Source organism: Pipistrellus hanaki, assembly GCF_964339955.1.
Source record: "Pipistrellus hanaki genome assembly, chromosome: 19".
Taxonomy (NCBI): Eukaryota; Metazoa; Chordata; class Mammalia; order Chiroptera; family Vespertilionidae; genus Pipistrellus; species Pipistrellus hanaki.
Window position 1 is genome coordinate 7,969,911 of NC_140521.1, and position 16,160 is coordinate 7,986,070.

Sequence of the window (16,160 nt, forward strand, 5' to 3'; positions counted from 1 at the left end):
TCCTTGGGTGAGGATTAACAAAAATAAAAAAGTCACCCTAGCCCATTTGGCTCAGTGGATAGAGCGTTGTCCTGTGGACTGAAGGGTCTCAGGTTCGATTCCAGTCAGGGGCATGTACCTTGGTGGTGGGCACATGTCCAGTGGGGGGTGTGCAGGAGGCAGTTTCTCTCTCATCGATGTTCGGTCCTGGCAAGCATTTTCTATAACACAAAATACTTGTGTTATAGAAAATGTAAATACTTCAGGCTTTGAGGTCCATTCAGCTTCTACTGCAACTAACAATTCAACCCTGCTGTTGTATGAAAATGAATTGGCATGTCTGTGTGCCAATAAAACTTTATTTACAAAAACAGACAGTGAGAAAAAAGAGACAGGAGTCCCCATTTGAACCAAAGGCCAATAGTCTGCCTATTCCTGCCTAGACAAACAGCAAAACAAATGAACAAATGAAGCCCTGATTTTAAATATATTTTATTGATTTTTTACAGAGAGGAAGAGAGAGGGATAGAGTCAGAAACATTGATGAGAGAGAATCATGGATCAGCTGCCTCTTGCACACCCCCTACTGGGGATGTGCCCACAACCAAGGTAAATGCCCTGGACCGGAATCAAACCCGGGACCTTTCAGTCCGCAGGCCGACACTCTATCCATTGAGCCAAACCGGTTTCGGAAGCCTTGATTTTTAGCATTTGAATTCCGTGGTGTAAATACTCCCTATAGTCAAGCGACCAAGGTGAGGCCACTGAACTTGGGTTTGAAACTGGCACGTGCAGTAACAAGAGCTCAGGGAGCCGAAACCTGTTTGGCTCAATGGATAGAGCGTCGGCTTGGGGACTGAAGGGTCCCGGGTTCGATTCCGGTCAAGGGCATGTATCTTGGTTGCGGGCATATCCCCAGTGGGGGGTGTGCAAGAGGCAGCTGATCGATGACTCTCTTTCATCGATGTTTCTAACTCTCTATCTCTCTCCCTTCCTCTCTGTACAAAATCAATAAAATATATTAAAAAAAAAAAAAGAGCTCAGGTAATAGTGAACGGTAGTAAAACAATGAGGAAGGGAGGCAATGCGAGCACGTATTCCTTTGTGTTTAATACAGTTTGTTTAATGGTAAGCTTATACTATTTAATTTTTTGTTAGTTTTTCTTTTTTTTTTTCTTTTTTAAAAAAAATATATTTTATTGATATTTTACAGAGAGGAAGGGAGAGAGATAGAGAGCTAGAAACATAGATGAGAGAGAAACATCGACAAGCTGCCTCCTGCACACCCCCTACCGGGGATGTGCCCGCAACCAAGGTACATGCCCTTGACCGGAATCGAACCTGGGACTCTTCAGTCCGCAGACCGACGCTCTATCCACTGAGCCAAACCGGTTTTGGCATTTTTGTTTCTTTTTCATGTAACCTCAACTATAATTTAATTTTAAGTAATGCTAGTGTTTTTGAAAATATGGCTCTCAGACTTCCCGGGGAGGGAATTCATAATGGGCTCTTCTGAGCCGGCAGGAGGGGCTCCGCTCTCTGCTTGCCTGAGGCTTAGGGGGCGGGAAGCCTCCATGACTGGTGTGGAGGCTGAGCAGCTGCTATGACATCGAGGTCCAGGGCACATCAAAGGGTTTTTGTTTTGTTTTTTTCTGTCCTCCCGGCCAAACTACCATCACGTCAGTACCGTTATCTATCACTTGCATAAGCCGGAGATGGAATTACTCAAGGCCAAGCATTGATCCCTTCCAGAAAGAACCAGTGTCCTCCCCACCCAGAGTCCCCAAGCTCTCAACCGTCTCCCCCCCTTCCCTGCGGAGCACTGACTTCCACTCTTCACAGGGTAACAGGGCAATGAGCTCTGGCCTCAGGTTTGCTGAGTTACCTTCAATACATTGCTTCACCTCTCTGACCGTCCCTTCCCTGCCGCTGACTATTAGGAGAGCTGGGGTAGCAGTCTCTGTCGTCTACAGGGAGAGGAATGACTGTGTCCAACGCTTTGCATTTAACAGAACCCCAGGAGGCAGGTTATGAGGATGCCCATTTTACAGTTCAGAAAACTGAGGCTCAGAGACGATAAGTGGTTCATCCTGGTAAGTGGTGGAGTGGAGAGTCGTTCCCTCTTATTTCGCGTCCACATTTCTCTTATTTTATTTTATTTTTTTTCCTGGTGTGTCTCATGCCTCTGGAAACCCTCAGGATTTTAACAAATAAGAAGGGTCTGAGGGGCCCTTATTCAGGGACTCGAATCCCAAATGCTCCGGGACCCCCGGAGAGGGATAGAGAAGAGCCAGAGCCAGGTGGGGCTGTGGAGTTTAGCTTCGCACTTTATCAGTTAGGCCAACGATGACTCAGCTTCAGCCAGTCGTTGCCTGTGGGGAGATGGTCCAAGTTTGGTCAGATATTGATCAAAAGAAGCTGGAGCTTTGTGCGAGGCAGCAGTTTAGGTGTTTACCTATGCCGCCATCTTGGTTTCTCTTCAAGAAGCTGGAGCTTTGAATTTTTATATGAAATCCATTGGCTGAGAAATTGTATTGTTTTAAATTCTTATTTAGATGAAATATCCGGGATAGGCAAATCCATAGAGACAAAAATGTAGATTGTAGGGGTTGGGAGTGAGGGTGGGGGTAGGGGTGAGGTGGGGGAGGAATGGGGCATGACTGCTCACTGGGCACAGAGTTCCTTTTTGGGGTGACGAAAATGTTTTGGAACTAGATAAAGGTGGTGGTTGCACAACATTGTAAATAAATTAAATACTGCCGAAACCGGTTTGGCTCAATGGATAGAGCGTCGGCTTGGGGACTGAAGGGTCCCGGGTTCGATTTCGGTCAAGGGCATGTACCTTGGTTGTGGGCATATCCCCAGTAAGGGGTGTGCAAGAGGCAGCTGATCGATGACTCTCTCTCATCAATGTTTCTAACTCTATCTCTCTCCCTTCCTCTCTGTAAAAAATCAATAATATATATATATTTTTTTTAAAAAAAATTAATTAATTAAATGCCACTGAATTGTTCACTTTAAATAAATGGTTAATTTTATGTTGCCTGAATCTCATCTCAATTTTCAAAGCTGGACTGGCTTTAAAATGTTCTTCATGGGGCACATCCCAGTAGGGGGTGTGCAAGAGGCAGCTGATCAATGACTCTCTCTCATCAATGTTCCTAACTCTCTATCTCTCTCCCTTCCTCTCTATATAAAAATCAATAAATATATATTTTAAAATGTTCTTCATGATTTTGTGTGTATTTTGAAGTTGAGTAGTAGGTTAATATACACGAGAAAGCACAAAAAGCACACAACTATGAGTTTTCCACAAAACGAACATACTTTGTTTAACTAGCTCAGATCGGTGTTTTATTTTATTCTTATTTTGAACATATTTTATTGATTTTTTTTTTACAGAGAGGAAGGGAGAGGGATAGAGTGTTAGAAACAATGATGAGAGAACAACATCAATCAGCTGCCTCCTGCACAGCCCCTACTGGGGATGTGCCTGCAACCAAGGTACATGCCCTTGATCGGTATTGAACCTGGGACCTTTCAGTCCGCAGGCCAAGGCTCTATCCCCTGAGCCAAACCGGTCAGGGCTTATTTTATTCTTTATAACAGAATTAATACAAGTTGGGGGGGGGGGAGAAAATACACATAATTAAAAATAAAAGAGAGAGAGTGAGAGCGAGAGCGAGAGCGAGAGCGAGAGCGAGAGCGAGAGAGAGAGAGAGAGAGAAAGAAAATGCAGAAAACAAACCCACCCATAATTCTTCATCTGTTGGCAACCACCATAAACAGTGTGGCCATATCCACTCAGACTGCCTTCTTTTTTAAAAGTTATTTATAGAATTTACTGGAGAGACATGGGCTAATCAAATGATATAGGTTTCAGGTGTACAATTTTACAGGCCACCTTCTAAAAACATAAACATGGACAGCTGTGACCCTTTTCCGCAACATGTTGTCGTCAGATGTACTTGTAAGCTCTTTCCCTGGCGAGAAATCCTATGTCCATCGTGTTTGCGCGTGTATATCTCCTCGAAAGTACTGGCCGCTGTGCTGGGTGTCCTGTCTGTCCCTCCAAGTCCCTCCCCTCCTGCCCCATTCTGTGCCCAAGCCCCTTTGCCCTCAGCCAGCCAGAGGCTCAGGCAGGAGGGAGAGGAGGTGAGAGGAGGGAGAAGAGGGCTGTTCCCTGCCCAGCTCCCTCTCCGCCGGTGTTTGGGCCAGTGTCCCTCTACGGAAGGCCACACTCCTGCTGGGTGCATCCCCTCTCTAGGTTCTAAAACCACTCCTGCCCTTGGGGTGGGGTCTGACCCCTAGGGTCGCCAGTTCCAGGTGGTTTTATCATCCCTTATCTGCTCCCTTGCCTGTTACTGTGTAAACAGTCCTTTACCTTGCTGGTTCGATTCCAGGGCACATGCCTGGGTTTCGGGCTCCATTGCCTGGTGGAGGCCATGCAGGAGGCAGCCGATCAATGTTTGCGCTCACATAGATGTTTCTGTCTCCCCACCCTCCTTCCTTTCTCTCTTAAAAAAAAAAAAAAAATCAAGAAAATATTTAAAAATAGCCTTCTGAGTGTGTCAGCTGTTTTGTGACGGGTCCTGAACTGATTCAGTAACTAATTTAAAATTCTACAGCAATTCTTAGTGAGCCAACCACCACAGACCTACCATCAATGTGGACCTTGAGGCCAGTCGGTTGAGTGAGAGAGGCAGGAACGGAGGGTAGTTGCCTTGCCAGTCGGCTGGCTCCGAGGCCAGGGTGGAGAGAGAATATGGGAAATGCGCTGAGTCCCTGAAGGCAGGCAGTGTGAACTATGACTGAGGTCTCCCCCGGGTGGCTCTAGCTTCCGGATTCCATTTCCCAGTTCTGGGTCTTGGCCTCTGTCTGGCTGTGAAATGGAAATGAGCACGAGATGGGTGTTTGGAAGAGGCAAACACCAGTTCTTTGAGATCTTGGCAACTTTGTGAAACAAAGGCTTTGGGGGTGGTCTGTCCACCACCCTTGGCCCCCTCACAGGTAAGATGAACCCCGGAACAGCTGGAATGGGGAAAGAGCACGGATTGTTCTCTTAGCCTGGCCCTTAGGATCCTGTTAAACGCCGGCTCGGTCCAATATTTGAAGATAAGCCTCAAGCCGGCATCCTTTGAGTCCTCAGTGGGTGGACACGCAGATAAACACGTGCATTTACAATGCCGTGGGGAGAGGCCAGCTTTGGGCGGGTGGGGATCGATGGCCAGGGGAGGTCGTGTTTGTGCTGGGTCTTGAAGGAGGAGCTGACTTCAGCCCGGCCTTAGATGAGGCCCCAGAGGAGGGAGGAGCAGGTGCAAAGACTGGTGCTGAGAGAGACGAAGCAATAAATGTGCCAGGAACTTCTAGAGTAGTGGTTCTCAACCTTCCTAATGCCGCCACCCTTTATTTTTAAAAATGGTTTTTAAAAATATATTTTATTGATTTTTTACAGAGAGGAAGAGAGAGGGATAGAGAGTTAGAAACATCGATGAGAGCCAAAGCCGGTTTGGCTCAGTGGTAGAGCATCGGTCTGCGGACTGAAAGGTCCCAGGTTCGATTCCGGTTAAGGGCATGTACATCCGGTGGGGGGTGTGCAGGAGGCAGCTGGTCGATGTTTCGCTCTCATCGACGTTTCTAGCTCTCTATCTCCTTTCCTCTCTGTAAAAAATCAATAAAATATATTAAAAAAAAAAAAAAAAAAAAAAAGAAACATCGATAAGAGAAACATCGATTCAGCTGCCTCTTGCACACCCCCTACTGGCTTGTGCCCATAACCAAGGCACATGCCCTTGACTGGAATTGAACCTGGGATCTTGCAGTCCGCAGGCCAATGCTCTATCCACTGAGCCAAACCGGTTTCGCCTGCCTTGACCCTTTAATACAGCTCCTCATGTTGTGGTGACCCCCAACCATAAAATTGTTTTTGTTGCTACTTCATAACTGTAATTTTGCTGCTGTCAATGAATCGTCATGTAAATATCTGTGTTTTCCCACGGGCTTAGGCTCTACAGCAGTGGTTCTCAACCCACCAGTCTCCACCCACAGGTTGAGAACCGCTGCTGTAATGCCTAAGCCCATCGGAAAACGCAGATATGTACGTTACGATTCATAATGTAAAGGACCCAGATGAAATACAGGGAGGGACTCGGAGGGACAAACAGGACACCCCGCACGGGGTGGGTTCTAGGGGGTTGCCTAGCACGCGGGCGTATTTCACAAGGCTGACCTTCTGGGAGAGTTCAGGCCGGTTGTTCTGAAGAATGTCCCTCGGTTAGGATTGGAGTGTTTGTTTGCCATGACCGAATTCAGGGTAAACATGTTTGAGTACCACATGGTGATGGTGTGTCCTTTTCGGTGTGGATGGGCTGTCCCGGGCTCTGGTACACCTTTCAGGGCGAGGCTGGGCCCTTCGGGGCTGGCTCAGGCTACGGGGAAGGAGGTTGGGGTCTTAGGGGCCAGTCTTCGGCTTTAGGGGCCAGTTTCGGCTCTTCAGAGCTAGTGTCAGCCCTAAAGGAGTAGATTCAGCTGTTGGTTCTTGGCTGGGCTATTTCAGGTTAGGCTACACCTTTCAGGGCAAAACATTAGGAGCACATGTTACGAAATTAAGTTCCGTCAGTTTGCTTTAGGCTGGGCTGAAATTCGGGCTGCTGGCTTTGCTACTTGGGCAAGTTGGTTATTGAGATGGTGTTGTCGGCTGTCAAGTGAGGATGGTAACAATCCTGGCTTCAAGAGGTTGTTTATATGTAAGGCACTTAAAACAGTGTCTGGCACATTGTAACTATTTGATAAATTGTTAGTATTAATGTATTATCATCAATACTATAAAAATAGTAAAACACAAACTTTATAGAGCTCTACTATCTGACAGGCACTGAGCCCAGCACTCTTTTTTTTTATATATATATATTTTATTGATTTTTCACGGAGAGGAAGAGAGAGGGACAGAGAGTCAGAAACATCGATGAGAGAGAGTCATTGATCAGCTGCCTCTTGCACACCCCCCACTGGGGATGGGCCTGCAACCAAGGTACATGCCCTTGACCTGAATCGAACCTAGGACCATTCAGTCCACAGGCTGACGCTCTATCTACTGAGCCAACCGGTTTCGGCAACACTCAATTCTTTACCCATCCAGCACCCAGGACAAAGTATGACACAAAGGAGGCATTCAATAAATATTTGTTGGCAAAGTGTCAGCTCTATGAGATGGATTTCTATTGATACACCTATGAGAAAACTGAGGCTCAGAGAAGTGAAGTAATTTACTCAAGATCACTACATTGCCGTAAGTGGCAAGAGCCCTGAATTTGAACACAGCCTTGTAGGCTTTGTAAAAAATGAGGGATAGGAATAAGAATATGTTTTGTAGTCCTGACCGGTTTGGCTCAGTGGATAGAGCCTCTGCCTGCGGACTGAAGGGTCCTGGGTTTGATTCCAGACAAGGGCATGTACCTTGGTTGTGGGCACATCCCCAGTAGGAGGTGTGCAGGAGGCAGCTGATCGGTGTTTCTCTCTCATTGATGCTTCTATCTCTCCCTTTCCTTTCCTCTCCGTAAAAAACAAACAAACAAACAAACAAAAACACACAATAAAATATATTATATAAAAAAAGAAAAGAATGTTTTGTAAACCCTCCAACATGCATAGATGTGAAGAGCTGGATTCGAGCACCATGCACGGTGCTCTCACAATGCACCCAGTAGGCGCTCAATAAATGTTAATTGAATGAATGAGGACAGGTATGGCTCGTGGTTGAGTGTGGACCCAGGAACTAAGAGGTCACGGTTGGATTCCTGGTCAGGGCACAAACCTGGGTGTGAGCTCGGACCCCAGTAGAGAGGCGTGCAGGAGGCAGCAGGTTGATGATGTTTCTCTCTTATTGATGTTTCTACCTCTATTCGTCTCCCTTCCTCTCTCTCTAAAAATAAATTAAAAAAAAAAAGTCCCCTAGAGAGAGATAAACTAACTGGCTTTGACCTTGGCTGTGGGGTCCAGGGAACTATTCCTCCGAACCCTGTGCCAGGTGGAGGCACCACAAGACCGCTGGTTCCAGCAGGGCACGGCTTCAGGCGACCCCGCCCACCGACGAAATCACGTCCCTTGCTCCTCCCAGCGCTCGCAGACGGATCGGCCGCGGTGTTTTGGCCCTCGGGCGGAGCCGTAGCCAGAGTCTTCTCGGGGGTCCGCAACCGGAAGCCGGGTGCCCAGAATCCCGGCTGGAGGTCCAAGATGTCGGAGAAAGAAGGCGAGCCGAGTCGGGGCTCCCCGCAGGCCGGCGCGGTGACGGTCAGCGATGTCCAGGAGCTGATACGGCGCAAGGAGGAGATCGAAGCGCAGATCAAGGCCAACTATGGCGTCCTGGAGAGCGTGAGTGTGGGCGCGGGGCTCCCGGCGGCTGGGGGCGCCCCGACGCCTCCGGCCCCGGCCTCACCCCCTGGACCCGGGGGACTGGGAGGCCCTAGGCGCCGCAGCTGCGGCCTCTGTCGGTGGCAGAGAGGCTCCTAACGCTGAGAACCAAATGGCGTGGGTATCCTAGCAAGCGCGTACGGAGCCCTTACTCTGTGCTGGGCGTGGTTTTACGTGCTTTCGTTCCACCCGTGAGCTCATTTCTCATTTCATCCTCGCAGCAAGCCTTTGAGGTGAGCTCTGTTATTTCGCCCATTTTAGGGATGAGGAAACTGAGGCGTTGCTTACCTTTCACCTGCCTCCCGTCACAGAGCTATAAGTTTGCAGAGGCCGGGTGATTGATAGTCACCAGCATCACCAGTCTGTGTTGAATGTTTACCAGATGTTCCGGGTTTTGCTAATCCATCCTGATGGGGGCCAGGGCACGCCGGAGCAGGTGCTGCATTTCTGGCAATTTATTAGCGATGCTGATGCTATTGGTCAGAGGACTGGACTTTGTGTGACAGTTAAGGATCATTGTCCTTATTGCATAAAGAGGAAACTGAGGCCCAGAGGGGGGTGCCTCTCCTAGTTCCTGGAGGCTATCAGTCATCCTTGGATTGTAGCTGTTTTACTCCCTTCTCTGCCCTCTACCTTCACATGGCCTTCTCTCCGCGTCCCAGATGTGTCTCTCCTTTCTCTGTTACGGATACTCAGTACTGGATTTAGTGCCCACCCCAAATCTAGGGTGATCTCAGAGACCCTTCACTTAATTCCATCTGCAAAAATCCATTTTCCAAATAAGGTCACATCCCCAGATTCTGGGGTTAGGATTTGGACATATCTTTTGGGGGGCCGCTGTTCAACCCACTTTGCATGTTCCTGGCACTGTGCTAAGCACTCTACATAGGGTCAACTCATCAATTCCCATGATAAGTGGGCGGGTTAGTACCTTCGTTCCCATTTAATAACCGAGGAGGCTGAGACTGAAGGAGGTAAAGGTCTTAGCCAAGGCACCCAGGTGGTTTGTGGCAGAATTGAGATCACATCAAAGGCTGTCCAACTGCAGAATCCCTCCCCTACATCATCATCAGTGTGTAACACGTTTCACTGCTTCTGTACATCATGCTCTGACTTACATAGGAAAAGACTAAAATGTTGAAAGAGATGTATTGTTTCAAATAGGGAATACAGTCCCATGGTCAAAATTCAAAGGCTACCAAAGGATGTAAAATGAAAAGTCTCTCTCCCTCGCCTGTCCCCAGCCCCCCAGTTCCTGCCCCTCAAGGGCCCTTGGTGATATCAGTGTGTCCTTCTTTGAAAGCCCTCTTAGATCTTTTTTACATTCAGCAGAATCCAAGTTCGGCCACAGCTGGAAGCGTTTGGGGCTTTCACTCCCTTTCAGCTTCCAAGGCTGTGGCCAGATGTCAGCTGCCTGGAGGAGGAGGGTTTGGAGGAGCCAAGGAGGCTGGCCTTGGGGCTCATGCTCAAAGGAGTCATTAGTTTTATCTGCACAGTCTAACTTCAAAAAGGGAGAATGATTCACGCAGTGCTTGTGTTTTTTAAAAATTAATTAAAAAAACAACAACAAGGCGGCTGAAACTGGTTTGGCTTAGTGGATAGAGCGTCGGTCTGCGGACGGAAAGGTCCCAGGTTCGATTCCGGTCAAGGGCATGTACCTTGTTTGCGGGCACATCCCCAGTAGGGAGGGCGCAGGAGGCAGCTGATAGATGTTTCTCTCTCATCGGTGTTTCTAACTATCTGTCCCCCTCCCTTTCTCTCTGTAATAAATCAATAAAATATAGTTTAAAAATAAATAAAATAAAAAAAAACAGGGCTCACTGTAGAGGGTACTTGTGAGAGGATGTGGGTCACATACGGAGTCTGTGCCAAGTGGTCCACAGGTGTCGCCTTCATTATGACTGCGAAGGAAGTCTGGGAAAGAGGTCTGTGCGACTTCAATTTTTTTAAATGTTTTTGTTGGTTTTTCAGAGAGGAAGGGGGAGGGAGAGAGAGATACAGACATTAATGATGTGCCCTGACCGGGAATCAAACCGTGATCTTCCTGGTTCATGGGTCCATGCTCAATCACTGAGCCACACCGGGCAGGCCTGTGCGGTTTTTTTTAATCCACATTTCTTTTCTGCAGCTAAAAGGCGTTGGGATGGATGAGCCGCTGGTGGACTGTGAGGGCTACCCCCGCTCAGACGTGGACCTGTACCAAGTTCGAACTGCCAGGCACAACATCGCCTGTGAGTGATCCTTGGGCCCCACCTTGCAGAGGGCGACAGTAAAGCACACAAATGAAATCACCAGCTTCCCACGTTATCTGCCTCCCTCTCTGCCGCTGAGACAGGGTTATCTCCTTGTCTCCACAGAGGAATGAGCGCTCAGGGAATGGGTCAAACTCAGGGTTCTGTATTTATAGCTTCCTTTTGTTTTTAAGAGCTTTACTTCATTCTGGAAACTTCATTGAAATAACAATAGAAACCCAGGTCAGATATCGCTGACAATCCTAATCACATCAATTATGTGTTAGGAATTATGTTTCGCTGTTGATGATAGTGACCCAGAACGGAGGGAGAGCAGAGGTGGGGCAGTGCATTAGTTTTCTGTTTCTCGTATAACTTAGTGGCCTAGAACGGCACTGACTTGTTCTCTCACAGCTCTGGAGGTGAGACCTCCACATGGGCCTCACCGGGCTAAGATAGGGTGCTGGGCAGGGCGTGCTCCTTCCGGAGAGTGGGTTCCGGGGCGAGCTGGTTCCTCGTCTTTCCCAGCTCCTTGAGGCCGCCCGCATCCCTTGTTTTGTGGCTCCTTCCATCTTCAAAGCTGACAGTCAAACCCCTCCAGCTCCGATTCTGTCACATCGCTGTCTGCCTCCCTCCTTCACTTAAAAAGACCCTTGATGGCCTTGCCAGTGGTTCCCAACCTTTTTTTTGCCCATGCCCCCCCTGAGCATCTCTAAAATCCTGGTGCCCCCCGTGACATAGAATTCTTACTATTCAAAAAGTGAACTCCTGTTCACGTGGAGGAGGCCTAAAAGGCCATTAACTCGGTCTAAACAAGCTCCCAAAGAACAGGGCATCCGTGAAAGAGAGAAATAAAAGGAGGAAAGGACAGTTGAAGAACTGAGGAAGACATTACTAAGAAGTTGTTAAAAAATAGTAATATGAAGTGATATGAAAAAATAGCAAATAAAGTTTGAAAACATATAATAGAGAACTGAAATGCATAAATATGTCACTATGTATACTGTATCCGGGGCTCCTAGAGCCATAAATAAATACAAAAATTCACTGTTAATAACTCATTCTCGAATTGCCCCCCTTAAAAATCAAATTGCCCCCCTGTGGGCATGTGCCCCACGCTGGGAACCACTGCCTTGGGCCCACCCCCTCGATAATCCAGGATAACCTCATTCTCAGGGTCATGAACTTAATCACATCAACAAAGTCCCTGTTGCCACATAAAGCAGCACAGTCACAGGTCCCGTGGCCGTCTTTGCGGGGCGCTTGTTCACACTGCCACAGGCGGGAGGCCAGTGGTCTACCACCAGGTCATAGAAGGAGGGAATTATCGCCCTGACTGGTGTGGCTCGGTGGGCTGGGCATCATCCCTTGCACAGAGAGGTCGCCAGTTCGATTCCCGGTCAGGGTGCATGCCCAGGTTGTGGGTTCGGTCCCTGGTCAGGGTGTGTAGCTAAGATACCTGATCGATATTTCTCTCACATCAATGTTCCTCTCTCCTCTCTCTCAAATCAATAAAAAACATTTTAAGAAAAGGAAGGGAATTATTGTCCACATTTTCTGCTCCCTGCTCTGTTACCTGAATCATGACTCCACCTGAGTGTGGTTCAGCGTAAGGCCGAGCGTGTAGGAAGCTCGCTGAGTACTCGGTGGATGATGAGGGAGTCTGTGTCCGCGGCCCTGACCCGCTTTCCTCCTCCCAGGCTTGCAGAACGACCACAAGGCGGTGATGAAGCAGGTGGAGGAGGCCCTGCACCAGCTGCATGCTCGGGACAAGGAGAAGCAGGCCCGGGACATGGCCGAGGCCCAGGAAGAGGCCATGAGCCAGAACCTGGGCCAGAGCGCGGGCCTCAGCCCCCCGCAGGCCTTTGCCAAAGTGAACAGCATCAGCCCCGGCTCCCCCGCGAGCATCGCGGTAAGCCAGGGCCCGCCACCCCGAGGCTCTGTTCGTCCACCGCCGCATCCACGCATTCGGCACAGGGCTGTCGGTGGCCCATAGCAAGCATATATTTTTTAAATATGTTTTTATTGATTTCAGAGAGGAAGAGATAGAAACAATGGTGAGAGAGAAGCATTGATCGGCTGCCTCCTGCACACCCCCCACTGGGGACCGAGCGCACATCCCAGGCATATGCCCTTGACTGAACTTGAACTAGGACCCTTCAGTCTGCAGGCCAGCACTATCCACTGAGCCAAACTGGCTAAGACAGTGGTCGACAAACTCAGTCAACAGAGTCAAATATCAACAGTACAATGATGGAAATTTATTTTGAGAGCCAAAATTTTAAAAAAATATATATTTTATTGATTTTTTACAGAGAAGAAGGGAGAGGGATATAGAGTTAGAAACATTGATGAGAGAGAAACATTGATCAGCTGCCTCCTGCACACCCCCTACTGGGATGTGCCCGAAACCAAGGGACATGCCCTTGATCAGGAATCAAATCTGGGACCCTTCATTCCGCAGGCCGATGCTCTATCCACTGAGCTAAACCGGATAGGGTGAGAGAGCCAAATTTTTTAAACTTAAACTTTTTAAAAATATATATATATTTTATTGATTTTTTACAGAGAGGAAGAGAGAGGGATAGAGAGTTAGAAACATCGATGAGAGAGAGTCATCGACCAGCCGCCTCCTGCACACCCCCTACTGGGGACATGCCCGCAACCAAGGTACATGCCCTTGACCGGAATCGAACCCGGGACCCTTCAGTCCTCAGGCCGACGCTCTATCACTGAGCCAAACCAGTTTTGGCTAAACTTAAACTTTTTCTAATGCCACTTCTTGAAAATAGACTCGCCCAGGCCGTGGTATTTTGTGGAAAAGCCATACTCAAGGGGCCAAAGAGCCGCATGAGGTTCGTAAGCTGCAGTTTGCCGACCGCTGGGCTAGGACAACACAGCAAATGCTTGTTGAAGGGATGAGTGCATCCTCATCTGTATTCTTAGAATGAAAAGGTCACCTAGGGCCTGTGGCCAGCCTTGTGCCTGTGGCTGCTCATTATCTAAGTTCTGACCCCTGAACAAAAGAGGTCCAGACTGTCCCTCGTCGGTCTGCCCCGAACCTGGGTCGGGACCCCAGAGAGCAGCAGTTGGCTTTTCCCCTCATATCTCCAGGCCTCTGCAACCGCCAGCTTTTATCAGACACGGGGCAGACCTGGCCACCTTCTACCTCATCTGCCCTAGAAGGACCCCTCGGAGGAGGTGCCCAATTATCTGCCTTCTTCATGCATGACCTCTTCCCTTTGGGCCGGTCCTTGTCCCCTGCAGAAAACGCTCTTGGCCTTGACATTGAGTTAGGTGTGGAAGGGTAAAGAACACCAGAAGCACACCTAACCTTTAGCCTGCTTTTCCATCTTTTCTCTCTTTAGGGTCTGCAAGTGGATGATGAGATTGTGGAGTTTGGCTCCGTAAACACCCAGAACTTCCAGTCGCTGCAGAACATTGGCAGCGTGGTGCAGCACAGCGAGGGGGTGAGCTGGGGGTTACGTGGCATTTGGTCAGGAACCCTAGAATTGCCGGAATCATAATATTTATCCTTTTGTGACTGGTGTACTGCACTTAGCATAATGTCTTTGTGGTCCTTCAATGTTGTTATCTATGTCAGAATTTTCTTCTTTTTAAGGGCTGCTTTTTTCACTCTGTTGATAGTATCCTTTGATACACAAAAATTTTAAATTTTGATGCATCTTGCTTTAATTTTTATTAAAATAGTACATATAGCCCAGCTGGTGTGGCTCAGTTGGTTGAGTCACATGCACCAAGGGGCCGCCGGTTCAATTCCTGGGTTACGGGATCCATCCCTGATCAGGGGCATGTGGGAGGCAGCTGGTTGATGTTTTGCTTTCACATTGATGTTTCTCTCTCACATTGATGTTTCTCTCTCCTCCTTTCCTCTCTTTCTAAAATTAATAAAAGGATACTTAAAAAAATATTAATACATACACATCTTTAAAAAGTTAATGGTATAGAAAGATATAAAAGTAAATGTTTTCTCTAATTTCATTCTCTCTGGGAAGTAACACTGTTCAGTGTTTTGGTATATCTTGCAGAAAACTTTGTGTGCACCAAGCAGTAGATCTGTTCTTTTAGAAAAGGTATTCAAATGGGTTCATCCTTAGTTGGCTTTGCTTTGTATTCTTTTTTTAAAAAAATTTTTTTCAGATAACTGTGCATCTTTGTTTTGTTTTGTTTTTTGTTTGAAATATATTTTATTGATTTTTTACAGAGAAGAAGGAAGAGGGATAGAGAACTAGAAACATTAATGAGAAACATCAACCAGCTGCCTCCTGCACAGCCCCCACTGGGGATATGCCCGCAACCAATGTACATGCCCTTGACTGGAATCGAACCTGGGACCCTTCAGTCTGCAGGCGGACGCTCTGTTCACTGATAGAGCATCTCAGCATCTTAGCCTGGATTTCTTTGAGTGCTAAGGACGTTGAACATAAACGAGCTCATTTTCCTTTCAGAAGCCGCTAAATGTGACAGTGATCCGCAGAGGGGAGAAGCACCGGCTCAGACTTGTCCCAACACGCTGGGCGGGGAAAGGACTGCTGGGGTAAATGCCTGTTTTGGTTCATTCGCACACATTGCCCATTGCATGTTTGTTAGACATAAAGCTGGGGGGAGGGGGTGGGAAATGATGGGAATCCCCAGGGGACCTGCAGAACTGATATGAATACTTGAGACAGGAAGAAGTCTATAGACGCAGAGGTGGAGGGAGCCCTGGTCTCTCTGGGCGTTTGCTTTACGGGACTAAGAATGTGATTGAAAAACTCGGGAGGGCTCACCTCCTGATCCCTCCGAATGGAGCCGTCAAACTGATGCTGTTTCTTTTCTTTTTTTCTTCCAGCTGCAATATCATTCCTTTGCAAAGCTGATTGTCCCTGAGGACCAGGATCAGGAAAGCATCTTCTGTGGCCCTAGACTTGGGTCTAGGGGTGGATTTCTCCCTTCTCTTCTCTCCCTGGAGCTTAGGGTCTGGAAGCCTGAACTTCTGGGTGGTAGAAACGCCATGGCCTCCGAGTGCAATCTCTTGGGATTAAGAAAGACATTGTTCAGAACTTGATACGTGCTTAGCAACTTTCTGTGTTAGACCATGGCCCCAACTGGGAATCTCTGATGGCAAGAGGGTGGGAGTTATTCCAACAGGTGCTGTCATGACTTTATTCTTTTAGGAATTATTTTCTCCAAATAAACCGTTTTATAGTACTGATATGAGCATGTGATCATTTCAACTAAACTCCTTGTGGCCCTCTCAGACCAAAGCTCAGAACATCCTCACAGAAAGTTGGGCCTTGGCCGGTGGCTCAGTTAGTTGCAGCATTGAACTGATGTGCCAGGGTTGTGGGCTCGGTCCCTGGTCAGGGCCCATGCAGGGGTCATCTGATGAGTACATTATTAAGTGGAACAATGGAACGATATTTCTCTCTATCCTCTGTAAAGGAAAGAAAGACAGAACAATAATTGTACCAAAGTCAAAAGAATATTTCAGGAACATCCTCTATGGCATGGGGTTTCCAGACCCAGCTGCCTGTCTCC

General features: G+C 47.9%; 1 protein-coding gene across 2 annotated transcripts; it reads left to right on the forward strand.

The window, feature by feature from the left end:
- The first annotated feature begins 1,817 nt into the window (after positions 1-1,817).
- Positions 1,818-15,834, forward strand: PSMD9 (proteasome 26S subunit, non-ATPase 9). Of its 2 annotated transcripts, XM_084867324.1 has the most exons (7): positions 1,818-2,072; positions 8,096-8,349; positions 10,517-10,619; positions 12,320-12,531; positions 13,988-14,089; positions 15,089-15,177; positions 15,472-15,834. In XM_084867324.1, exons 2-7 carry the CDS (start codon positions 8,212-8,214, stop codon positions 15,497-15,499), a joined length of 672 nt encoding a protein of 223 aa, XP_084723450.1. In that variant the 5' UTR covers positions 1,818-2,072; positions 8,096-8,211; the 3' UTR covers positions 15,500-15,834. The 2 variants fall into 2 exon arrangements, with proteins under 2 accessions (XP_084723450.1, XP_084723451.1); XM_084867325.1 differs by lacking the exons at positions 1,818-2,072; positions 10,517-10,619; positions 12,320-12,531 and having other exon boundaries at positions 8,106-8,349.
- The last annotated feature ends 326 nt before the right edge of the window (positions 15,835-16,160 follow it).